We start from the raw sequence: 13741 nt of genomic DNA, 5'->3' as shown, positions 1-13741 counted from the left end.
AGTCTAGCATATATTAGCACCATGAATGGTTGGGAGGTTGGAAAAGAATAGAAAAAAAAAGAAACTGGGTTTGAATGAATTTAACTATAGGAAATGCATACAGATACCCCTCGTATAACACGGATGTTAGGTTCTATAGAAATACCTGTTAGGTTCTATAGAAATATAATGCGGTATGCATTATATAAATCGCATTATGCGAGCCTCAGATCGCATATAAAATGTAGGATTATGTTCCCATATAATTTTTTTTTCACTTATATAAACAACAATGGCATATCCTACAAAAATATATTTTTATTTACTTCAAATAATTCATGTAAGTTAAGAAAACAAACTATGAATTGTACGTAAACTTCATTGCACATAATGCATAAATGTTTTAGGCAAAATAAAATAAAGTGCATATTTTAATCATCATCACTGTCTTCAAAACTGAAAGAACATAGATGTTCTTTATTTACGAGTGGCCGGATGTTGTCATCACTTGAAATCTCTTGGACATCATTTCTATAATTCTCATTGCATACTTTGGCTGGTTTAGTTATCAAGAAGTCAGTAATGAGACCTTGCTCACCACTATGCTGAAAATATTTATCAAGTTCATAATATGGAGCTAAACAAATATCCAATTGTCTCGTGAATTTTCTGGAGCCCTCCATTGAGGGATCATTATCCATAAAATAACTTCCTAACTTTCTTGCCAAGGCCAATCCTTCTGCTAATTTGTTTAAGCTGAATTCTTTAACGGATTCATCATAATCAGAATCTTCAGCAGAATTTTCCCCGCCATTTGGTTTGACGTCATCTATTAATTGTACCAATACCTCCTCATTTAAATCTATTTCCCCATCGATTAGTTCACTAATTTTGTTTTCGACCATTGCAAAAGCACCCTCTAAGTGGCCATTACTATAAAAATAGTTTTTTTACATAAAAAAAGCATTACGTATTGTATGTAACTCATCAAAAAATAAAGTGCTCAGCTTGAGATTAACATACATGATTTTTAATGCGCTTTCCTGACAGCAAACGAAGACAATTTTCAACAATAAACACTTTATACGGTAAATTGACGTACATGCACGCTAAAGGGTATTTTTCCTAATATAAATTTGCTACTTATAACTGCATGTGCAATACGGGCGGATGCAAATTTAATGAAGATAAATGATTTTTAAGTCCTGTGGTGAAAAAATATATGAAAAGATAGAGGGTTAGTACAGTTTGTAGACCGTGTTATAACAAAACCGCGTTGAACAAGGGTTACTACACTTTGTAAACCGCGTTATACAAGGGCTACCTGTATATAAAAAAAGTATTCCATAGGATTGCAGTTATTTCAACAGAATGGGAAAGGTTAGCAAAAGAGGTATTTGGTGCCAGAATAGTAGAGAAAATAATCAGTGGAAGAACACAGGAAACTAGTAACAATGTCAACTGCATAGTACTGTTGTAACATCTTGTACACTCCTTGAGATGCATAGCAAGAATTTGATAATAATGATGATGATGAAGAATGGCAATACAGAAGAATGAATTAGGGCAAGAAAATTAGTTTGCTAGTTTGGAGCTAGTTGCTACATGTGCTTTAACAAGTTGAGAGAAATGTCAAGAATGTTTTAAGGCATGAGAAGTGTCAGAATATAGATAGAATTAATACTTAAGAAATAAAGATATTATTGAATAGTGTAATTTTTCTCTTCTGCTCACAGAATCAAACACATTTTTAGGGATGTTACTTTAAATATCATAGCAGTCAAGGTAAGTCAGTTAGAATATAATAATAAAAAAAAATGGTGTGAAATGTGCGGTATGATTTTGATACAGACTTCGTGGAATTATGCTTAGAGTTACTGATGAGGATAGAGATTTTGGAGTTGTAGTGGATAGAAGGTGAAGTTCAGAGGTCGTATAACAAAAATTACAAATACAACTTGGAGCTAATTGCAATGTTGAAACAAATGTTGACATTAAAGATATGGAAGTTATTTTATCTCTTTACAAGGCCATTATACTACTGCACTTGGATTGCTGTGTGGAGATTTGGTCTCCTGGGTTTCAAAAGGATAAAGAAGCTGTGGAAAGGCTGCAAAGAGAAGTTACAAAGATATCGGGGTTATGGAATGTAGATTACAAGGATAGATTGAAAGTATAGAGTGCAGACAGAAGAAAGAGGGGAAAATATGTAGATGTCTATACACTTTTGAGAGAGTGTTATAGGATGTTGATTAATAAAATTGTTCATTGTATTGGAAGGCAGAGAGAGGACAAGGGGGCATCCATGGAAGTGAGTTTGTATGCAGTTAAGAAAGGAGTAAGAGTTAGATTTTCTCCCATAGAACTATAAGTGAGTGGAACAGTTTACCTGTTGAAGTAATGAGTGCATTTAGTGTGAATGAATTTAAGCGAAGGCATGACAAGCTGGTTTGGGTTGTGTATGGCTTCCCTCAATGAATCCTTGACTTTTGGCATCTAATAATAATAATAATGTGTGTATCATATTAAAAAAGTTGATTGATAACTGAACAAATCTGTCATCAAAGATACCAGGTTTTAGTTATCAAGTGACTTGGTTATTATGGTTTGCTAATCTGAGACTTGCTCAAAAAAACCTAGAACAGTATGAATTAGCAAAAAATACTTACATAGTTCTCATATCATATCTGTATTAAGTATATTATTGATTATTTGATTTGATGTTCATTATACTAAAGTAGATTTAAAAGAAAATTTCTGTATTAGTATATTGTTGATTACTTGTTTCACATTTAGTGTACTAAAGCAGATCTTAAATTAAATAATAAAAGCCATTTCTTTTTGTTTGTGTATATATTCAAAGGTTAAAAAGCTAAGGCATAAATATTCAGATTCTGGTCATCTGTTCTTTCTCAACCCTTTTCAAAAGGTACAGAATATGACGTATCCAGGAAAGGTTTCTTCAGTAAGTATTTCAAATCTAAATACTTTTATTCATTTTTCACTTATGTATATATATATATATAATATATGTGGAAATTTTGTTGTGGTATCAAGTGTTGTGAGCTTTTTTTTTTTTTTTTTTTTTTTAATTGAAGTTAGAAAGACAGGCGTGGTGGTTTGATGGGGAGGGAGTTGTTGAAGATGGTAGCAAAACTAAGGTGGAAATTCAGAAGAGAAGAGTAATATTGGATTCAAGAATTATCGTTGGTGTGATATGATGGCATACAAAATGCAAAAAAAAATCTGATTCAGTCTCATTTGCAAAGAGTATGACTGTTGACTCTTGCTATATCAAACTCATAGGGACCAAAGGAATAGTTTGCTGTGGTGAATTTTCTTTAGAATAGCACTGTGCTTATGGATCTCTGGTCAGGACTTTTCAATAGTTTGTTATAGTTAGCAGGTTTTTTATAATGGTATTCGCTGCTATAGTAGTGATTGCCTGTATTTCATTATTTTGACATAATCAGCACTGTAGCTGACTAATGTGGTGTGTTGAGCTCACATATGATGACATATTGTAGATACAGTATTTTACCGCTTTGTATGAATGTGTCATGAGCAGTAGAATAATAAAAAGCAGTTGTGGTCTACAGTATTCTAAATTTTTACTGACAGTGACAATTCTTGACACCTGAGGGGGGGGGGGGGGGCTATGTTTAGTAATAAGGTGAGAAACTGTGATTGGGTTGTGTATGGGTGAAGAGCAACAGTAAAAATTGGCAGATATATATGGAAATTCCTTTGTGGTATAGATATAGTAGTTGGATGTTATAGCATTTACGTAATTGTAGATTATTCAGTTTTCCAAATTAAGCATTTACAATTTTAGTATGACTAGCTCAATAGAAATGAGATAATTGTGATATTAGAATAGTGGTTGGCAAATTGGTTTGAATCTTGTCAAGATTACAAAGAACATTTATAAAGCATTTCAGCTGGAAGCAAGTTTCATAAAGAGGTACCAGCAATTCAATGGCAGTGCCTTGAATCTGCTTGTAGGTTTTCTTTCCAAGTAAAATAACCAGACCACATGGTTAAAAGGAATAAGGCTGATGTGTCAGAGGGGAAAGAGGATCTGAATGTGTTCTAGAGTTTCTTTTACCTACAGATGTTCTGGAATGGCAGGCGATGGTATGGATACTGATCATAGGATTCAATAGGGGGGGGGGGACTTATTTTTATAGAGAAGTATATAAATCTGAGAAACTATTTCAAAAATCCACCCAGCACTACACCATTCTCCAAAGAAGACACCAGTTAAGACTGCAGGATCCTGCCTTTTTCATAGTCAGTCTATTTGCTTTCCTGCTAGTGGGCTAAAGTGAAATATTGGCCTGATAATATAATATCTAAATAAATTTAATCAGTTATTTATTATTCCCAGATGTGTCTTCCTCTAGACATCACCATAAAGCTTAACTGAAACTGTTACTAACATAATGAAATATTGTTTAACGAATATAAAATTGATTTACAAAATACCATGAGAAGGTTAACTTCATGAATATTCAGTGGGGTTACATAAGTCAAAGCTAGAAAACTGGGAGGGAAACCTTCACATTCCTTGTGTGGAATATGGAAAAACAAATGGGACTTTTGACCTAATATCCATTCCTCACTTTCAGGTGGTGTCCCCTATTAGTAGGCATTCACTTGAATGTTGAATGAAAGCATAGACTGACTAAATTTTCTTCTTCCTGGAGCGCTCCACAAATTTCCTGCCACTACATATACATTATACACATTATAGTGGTGAAGCATAATCAGATATCATTCTAACTTGGACATTACTAAATTAAATAAGGCCTCCTGCTGTTGAATAGCAGGAAATAGGACAAACAGTGAAAAATCATCAATGGGAACAATCTCATCATAACTAAAGGTAGGTACCATTTACAGGTGAGGTTGATCAGTGTAACACAATTTACTCAGATCCCAGGGATGAAGGAAAGGATCAACTATAGTATTCAACACTAAATATGAATATTAACTTTCAATCAGTTAACTTCAAGTAGAGTGATGTGGACAATGTTAAGAAAGGAAATTAGACAGCAAGCTTATTTATGCTTATGATACCCCAAGAAACTTCTGGTAGGGAAGAATTTTTTTGAGTCATTAGAGTGAGTAGTTGATGTAAAAGGAAAAATAAACAAGTTCTTATTGGAATCCTAAACAGTAGAAAAGCATGGCAACGTACATGTCAGAAAAATTGTTAAATGAAGCAAAAAGTGACAAAACAGTGGTAGAAAATATTGAGTGTAACCAGAAGGCATATATAAATACTTGAGATATTAAAAAAGTATCAGAAATGTGGAAAGGCATCTGGATTAGATGATGTGACCAGAAATCCTCAAGTAAGTGCATTCGTTATTGCATCTAACAATCCATTCTATTAATTTGCCACTTCCCAATCAGACAATCTTTCTTATGCACTTGCTAACTGCACTCTTACACAACTTTCAAGGATGATTCCCCCCCCCCCCTTTTTTTTTTTCCTCCTCTCCAGTCTTTATGTACAGTAAATCTAAACTTTGTAACCCCACGATGAATCTATCTTCTTATTCTCATAGGGAGCACTCCACAAACTAGTAGCCATTTTAGCCACTTGCATCTGAATCCTCTCCATCACTTCAACGTCTACAAGAAATCCAAGCACCCAAATCTGTACACGGTGCAGATGTATCAATGCCCTTATAAAGAAGAACAATTACTTCCTTATTATTGATTGTCAGCATGTTTCTTAACATCCAAGTGATTCTTTGAACTGTTTTACCTACTTTTGCAGTATATACTCTGAAATTGACAAACCTTGAATTGGTAGTCATCATCCTTTGCCCAAGCTGTTGTTCTGTTTAGATTATCCTGTGGAATTTCTTTATCACGTTTATTACCATCAAGTTGGAGCTTGCTCGATCATGTCATCTCTTTTCGAAATGTCTGCATTGGGTGGGCTCATTTTACGGATTCATCAGTAGTTACTGAATGGCAGTTTCAGTTTTCTTGAATAAAATTTTTATGCCAAACTAGCATTTGTGAATGTCTTAATGGCATAGAAAATAATGTTATATTATTTTAAGTCAGGGAGAAATAAAAATAAAATGTTTGCTTTTTAAATATTTTTCATTATAGAAATCATTTAATTTCTACACCTAGTAAAATTAGTATGTTTGCCTAGAAAGTTTAGAATTTTATGATGATAATATATTGTATGAGCTACAAAAACAACTGGAAGAAACAAAGGCTATTGTTATAATCAGCAGTTTGGTTTGTTTTTCCTGGTTTTATTAAGGTTAGCATTGTACTATGAGTAAGTGACTATTTATATTAGTTTCTGTAACCAAAGATGTTTTTTGGAACTTAAAAGGCTGCTTTGTGAAAGGGAGTGTGGGAATACTGTACTCCTTAGAAAGCACTTTTGCACGATTCATTAAACTTCTACAGGATACTATATCATAGTGTCAGGAATGTTATGATGATAAGTATATTTTAATAGCTTAAAATCAAATTAACTTGTTTGATGCAACCACAGATATCAGAGTTATGGAAAAAATGAGTGTGAACAGATGGCATTAGTGACAGAATCATTAGAAACAAAAATATTAGGAAGGAACTTTACATTATGTGAGCAAAGCTAATCTCAAGTGGTATGGTCATTTAAACAGAATTGTTAAGAAAAGGTTAGCAAAAACAGGTGTGTTGTGCCAAGTTGGAGGTGGAGGAAGAGAAGATCTGTGTGAATCGATGTGGTCAGAAGTTCCTTAGACCAAAATATAAGAGCTGACAAATTTGGAGTCTGATAGATCATATACTAATTTGGGTCAAAATCAATGTGAAGTTTTCATGTATCATACTATCCTGAGGGCCCCCCCCCCCCTTGAGGGCATATCAGGATTTTAATGATAATTCATTTAACTCTTTCAAGCATAATTCTTTGAACATGTGATAATTTAATATGTTAGTGATAAATAATAATGCCGCAAAGAATTATGAGGATATCATGAAAAGACAAATGAAGAGGTAGTAGAGATGGTAGGCATAAACAGGAGCCTGATGAAAGAAATTAAAAAGAGAAAAGTCAGGTATTTTGGACATATTCTAAGACATAACTGTCTACAAAGGACACTTCTCGAAGGGACTGTTGAGGGAAAGAGAAGGAGAGGAAGACAAAGACTGGAGTGGATAAAAATATAGAAGACTGGACCTATCTCTCATATGAGGAATGCAGCAGAGAGGTGCAAAAGGCATGGTGGAGACACATGGTAGTCAATCTCCTGGAGGGAGAAGACACCTGACAGGACAGTGATAAATGCTAATGTTAAGCATAGGGATACAGTTACTGTCTTACCACCTCCATGTCTGTCTCCCATAATCATCAAAAATACAATCAAACATTACGTACATTTATAAAATAATCAGCTACATTCTTTGCTTTTCATTTATCAAACTCCTTTAATATGACATTTCAAAATGCAGATTTTGCATAAAGTTTCATGAGTTCTATTTTCATGTTTTACCTCAGGTGATTTCCAAAAACAAAATTGAAAGATAAGCAAGACTTGAAAATTAACCCAGAAACTAAAGGAAGTCATTTCTTTATCTGGGTAAAAGAATTTTTCTAATTAGAATCTTAGATTTTGTTTGTTTTTTTTATTACAGTTTAAGCTTATCATAAATGAACACAGATCATTAGCTGTAGATTATAGGATTATCTGTAATTCACTCCTTCCCATTGTACCATGCTTGTGTGTCTCCCACCCACAAAAGATTATATAGTTCCATGAGCAGGTTAAGGATTTTTTTTTTTTTTTTTATAATTTATTTTTTGCATTTGTCCAGGAACCTTGCACTAGAGACCAAACATAACTTTTTTCAAGCCATCTGAGCTGTGGATTATAGGATTATTTGTAATTCACTCCTTCCCATTGTACCACGCTTGTGTGTGTGTTGTGTGTGTGTGTGTGTGTGTGTGTGTGTGTGTGTGTGTGTGTGTGTGTGTGTGTGTGTGTGTGTGTGTGTGTGTGTGTGTGTGTGTGTGTGTGTGTGTGTTACAGAAGATTATATAGTTCCATGAGCAGGTTAAGGATTTTTTTTTATTTTTAATTTATTTTTTACATTGTCCAGAAACCTTGCACTAGAAACCAAACATAACTTTTTTCAAGCCATCTCAGACTTCCAGCTTATTAGTGGGGTAGTTGGTCTCACAACAGGCAGTGAAATTTATCTACCTCCTAATAAAAATCATCCCCATACTGAGATTTGAAACCTCCAACGTATTGGTCGAGAATGGATATGTTAACCAGTCTGCTAACCAAACCATCAAATATATCACAACCTTAAATTCTTGGGATGTATTTGTGTGAAATGAATCAGTTTCTATTTATGCATTTTCTTTGCCTTCTTAAATGTGCCAATCATATTCAAATTATTTATATATTGCTATATTGTAAATTCCATATATTCACTACACCTTTAATTAATTTAAACATACTACCTAAATATAAAAAGTCTCTTAATTATTGATATGTTATATATCCCAGTACTGTAAGATTCTTTCCCCTAGTTTTGTTTTCGATGGAAAGTACACACTACAATTTCTGATGGTCCTGTCCTTTGAGCAAGTACAAAATAAGAGTTTCCCCATGCCCAGTGTGCAAATTTGCTAAATTGCAGAACTCCTCGTTTTACGATATTATGATAGCCCACTCATTTTCTATCAATAGTTTTCTTCCAAATTGGTCTGAAAGAGACCAAACTATTATTTGGCCTATGAATCAGATTTTAGTTGTCAGTCTTCTAAAGCATTCCTATCTGCTTAAACCTTCTAGATTTTGGTCTTCCTGTTAGTATTTTCCTACCTTTCACTTCCCACTGTTTGAGTGACCATACCATCTTAAATTAGTTCTGCCTAAACATTCTTGAATACTAATAATGCCCAAGTTCTTTTCAGATATCTTTAATTTTAATATGGTTCTGTCACTGATACCATCTCTTCTCTTTGATGTTTCCTCAGAGCTATGTGATTTCTAGTGCTTGATCAGTTGTTTTATTTGTAACACTTCTCTGTGAGCCTTATGTTAAATTTAGTTTGAAGACTAAACTGTATATAATGTTTATATACAGTTTTGCCTTGGTGTTTTGAGTGATTTCTCTCTCTCTCAATTGTACCAGTGTTACTTAATTCTGTTATCAGTTTTCAGGCTAAATTTCAAACTAAATGTTAAAAACGCTAGGAAAATAAGCAGGGAAAACAGAAAAATAACTGCACTCTCATGCTACTGACATCACAGTTATTTTTCTGTTTTCCCTGCTTATTTTCCTAGTGTTTTTTGCATAAAGTTTGTCATCAGCACTTTGTGAATATATTAATATCATATTGAATTCTGAAAAGCTCTACTTGAATATTGGTTTTGATGTTTTTTTTTTTTTTTTTTTATAGGAACAAACACTGTTTCAAAAGTATCAAAAATCTGATCACAGGTATCGTCATAGCAGAAGTCATAATTATCATAGGTGGAAACCTGAGCAACATAAATACAGACATTAACCTTATATTTAAAAATGTGGAAAGATTTATTTTGGACCAACGTTGTACAGTTCCATGATACATTAATACAATAAGACTTTTGATTTTCACAAAATAAAAAAAAATATCAATAAATAATTTAAAAAAAGGATGAGAAAGGAAACAAGTAGTGCTTTCTCTCTCTTGGTACATCACTGGATGTTTCATTTGTCATTGTGGCATTATATATGAATGAAACAATTCCAGGCATCTTTGTAATATATCTCATTAAAGACGAATAGTTTCAGATAGTAACCACTACAAGATTGCTTATGTGTTCATATGTATATAAGAACATTAATAATTCTTGCTAATGTTAGCATCAATTGTTAATGGAATTGATCATAAGATTACTAAATGTGTTAAGTTTTAACATTACAGAGGGCTCTTATAGAATCATGAAAACATTTGTAAAAATGCAGAAAACTTGCATTTTAATTTATGAAATTGTAATAATTTTGTTTGTTTTCCCTCTTACTCTTCAGATAGCTATTTTTTAATGGTTCTACTGTTTCTGAACTGAAAGAATGTATAATGTAGCAGCAGAATAAGCAGTATTTTATTCTTAGCATACATTTTTATGTAGAACTTAAAATTATTAAGTTATTTTATTACATTTACCTTATCAGTATTGCATATTGTTATGTTGAAATCAAATTTGTTTGGCTTTTACATCTAAAAATGTCGTAAACAAGTTTAAAGATGTATATTTAAAACTCAACTTTGTGTGTGTGTATATATATATATGCACACACTAATACTAGTATATATATATATATATATATAAAGCATGGTGTTATAATTTCTTGTGTATCATTATGACTGTTCTTTCTTTCTTTCTTTCTTCAGTTCATTATCAAGTTAAGTTTCCTTTATAAACTCAACACACAAAACTTAATTTTTTTTTAAACAGATCTTTGCTACATAATTTTATGAACATCAGTGGCTATTTAAATCTTAGCAAAAATTTATGAGGTGAAACTGCCTTCTTTATTTAAATAATTAGAAGCAAATTGCTGTTCTGTTTGTTAAATGTTAACAAACAGAACAGCTTTTCATGGTGCAGTATAGAAATAGTACAGTAACTTTAAATTTTTAAGATCATTTTTATTAATATAGTACTATATATATATATATATATATATATCAAACAAATTACACAAGCATAATTTGTTTGATAAAAATATTTCCTAGATATGTTTATTCTATCAAAACATTTTTTTTTTTTTTTAAATTTGAATCTTCACTATGAATATAAATATCTCAAGTATATCCTTATTTGTTATAGGTTGTCGTTAAACACAGTGAATAATACAATTCCATATATTGCCAGGATTTTGTAAATATATGACAAAATCCTGACAATATATGGATTTTGTCATAGAACTACTAGAGCTGTTTCTTAAAGTGAAATAAAAATGGCTGTGTAATTTAATATATATTTATTATACATCATCAATAGTTTGTCCTTGATTTAAGAAATGTAATAAAATGAAATATTTATCTTGCTTGACCTAAACAAAGTGATTGTTTCTCATTATTACAATACAAATTACTGTTCTGTTTGTTAAATGTTAAATGATATTTCAAGTTTTATTCACTCACATAGTTCTTTATATAACTGAGTAAATAAAATTTGACAGAATCTTTGCTTAAATTGTTTGAAGAAAAGCATCAAAATGCAGTGAGCTTTGGCATTATTGAGATGTATAGGTAAAAACATATGTAACATTTGAACTGCAGTTTATTGTTCAGTCACTAACTTTACTGTTTGTTCAGTTATAAAATATATTTAAAATAGATAATAATTCTCAGTTATCCAACCTTCAGATAACAGAAAATTCAGTTGATTTGTTTAGCATGTCAACTGACTCCTGGAGTAACACTATCAAATTGTACAGTTAACTTGTCAGCAAATCATTTTCTCAAAATGACTATATAATTAATAGATTTATGATTCACTTGAAATTACATAGTAATTTCAGTAGAATTATAAAATAAAACCCTGAAGTTTTTTTTCTTTTTAATGATGTTCAAATAATAGAATAGATGCAGTATTAAATAATACAACATTTTCTTCAAATGTTTAATGAAAATGATTAATTTGGCACTGCATATAAAATTATCTGTAGCCCTTTATCATTTAGTCAGGTCTCACTTTAGCAAGTTCATAAGGTCTAAAGGGATAGTCTGTTATGGTTGAATATTGTAAATGTTTTTTTAGAATAATGATTATGCTTCAGGGCTTTTACCAATACATTTCAATAGTTTGTTATAGTGAGTGAGTCAGACGAATAATGATATTTGCTTTACTGTTTACTATAATGATATTTGCCACAGTGAGGGATGGCAGAAATTGATATGACAAATCTTACACCATTTTAAACAATAATGTTAATGTTACACTTGAAATTCGGACCATTATATCATAGTCACCATCATATACAGGAGTAGAAAAAACAAGCAGTGTCTGTGACTAAGTTAGCGCACTTAGCCTGATGCATTGTAATTAAAGACATTAATAAATGAAACGGCATTAGAGGATTTTTTATTTTAGTTTGTAATTTAATCCCATTAAACAAACAGACCCACACATAATATTCAAAACATACTAGAATCTGTACAAAAAAAAAAAAAAAAAAAAAAACTTCCACACCTACTTTACAAACATCCATGGCATAAACTACAATATAAATAATCTTTTAAAACATACATATCATACAATCATTAGGTTCCAGACGACCTGTCATATATGGCAAATCACTTTTTTTCCCACATGTAGATTCATATAATGGTTAAATGCATTTTTAAGTAGTCATAATGAGTGCATAACTGGCATAAATAAAGCATTTGGTTATGTCAGATTGGCAAACAAAAATGTTATTCTGATAGCATGCTATTCAATTTAGTCATCAGTCTACATTAAAAGTTCTTCCATTTCAGTAATGAGATTGTCATGTTTTTATGGATGATTGTAGTATTAACTAGAGTAGCACGTTTCAATTCACTTAGAACTTTATCTTTGTTTTTTAACAACTGTAACAACATAATGCAAAATTAAAAGATTAAAATTTAATAATTTTAATCTTAGCATGTAATGTAATAAGTTTACACATCTTCTTGATGGAAGCAACAGCACCCTTACTTACGAGCAAAGCTAATCTCAGGTGGTATGATCACTTAAGCAGAATTGTTAAGAAAAGGTTAGCAAAAATAGGTATGTTGGGGTAGGGGGAGAGATCTTTGTGAATTGATGTGGTCAGAAGTTCCTTAGACCAAAATATAATCATCATCATGCGTATCAAGGATTTAGGCCTAGCATGGCCTTCTGGCCTTAGAAGTCATTGTTTAAGAAGACGTCCTGGTTTTCTTTTTCCTAATGGCTTGTACTTTAAGGCTTGTTTTGGTAATCTTTCTGTTTTCATTCTTTGAACATGTTCCATCCATTTATGTTTATATTTTTTAATTTTTTCTATTGCTGGTTCTTGGTTTAATTCTTTCATAATTTCTGCTGTTATTAATCTTTGTTTGTCTTTTTGTTTTATTGTCCAGACCTCGCTTCCATACATTAAGACTGGTAGGGCTAATGTATTGTAAAATATATACCAAAATATAAGATCTGACAAATTTGGAGTCCTGATAGATCATATACTAATTTGGGTAAAAATCAATGTGAAGTTTTCATGTATCATACTGTCCTGAAATGGAAGAACTTTTAATGCTGTAGACTGATGACTAAACTGGATGGCATGCTCCCTAAGCCAAGCTATCAGAATAACATTTTTGTTTGCTAATCTGACATAACCAACAACTTCTCCCCAAATTCCAAAATTACTCTGACCTCTTCACCTTCCTATTCATTAAGCTTGACCCTGCAATCCAGCTCTCCAAATAATGACCCTGGGTGACTTTAATGTTTATAACTCTGACTCCTCTTTTCCAACACCACCAATCAAGATGAACTTCATGCAGAAGTTTTTGCTACAAGCAAGGACTTAGTGCAAATTGTACTTCTACCTACTCAAATTCCTGATAACACTCTCCACTTTCCAAATATCCTTCATCTTTTTTTTAAACCAGTTCTTCCAGATATACCACAGAGGCCATCTCTCCTCTCTACAACTCACATCACAGAATTGTGCAAGTTTTCACTCACTCAGAATGCCCTTCCCCCAACCTTGTGTTCTTTGGCGC

At 32.1% G+C, this 13741-nt stretch overlaps 1 protein-coding gene across 4 annotated transcripts in view; it reads left to right on the top strand.

Annotated features, from left to right (window-relative positions):
• LOC150109060 (uncharacterized) overlaps positions 1-12252 on the top strand; it is a 339899-nt gene extending 327647 nt beyond the window's left edge. For all 4 annotated transcript variants that reach the window (XM_090405164.1, XM_090405171.1, XM_090405179.1 and 1 more), the window contains exons 17-18: positions 2843-2944; positions 9422-12252. In XM_090405164.1, coding sequence (XP_090261290.1) covers positions 2843-2944; positions 9422-9529 — 210 coding nt within the window. In that variant the 3' untranslated portion in view covers positions 9530-12252. The remainder of the gene's footprint in view (positions 1-2842; positions 2945-9421) is intronic.
• Positions 12253-13741: the final 1489 nt, after the last annotated feature.

This window comes from Typopeltis vanoorti, chromosome 2 (assembly GCF_054136105.1).
Source record: "Typopeltis vanoorti isolate ZY-2024b chromosome 2, IOZ_Tvanoo_1.0, whole genome shotgun sequence".
Taxonomy (NCBI): Eukaryota; Metazoa; Arthropoda; class Arachnida; order Uropygi; family Thelyphonidae; genus Typopeltis; species Typopeltis vanoorti.
The sequence above is the reverse complement of the archived record's forward strand: the minus strand, read 5'-3'. Positions and strand labels throughout refer to the sequence as shown.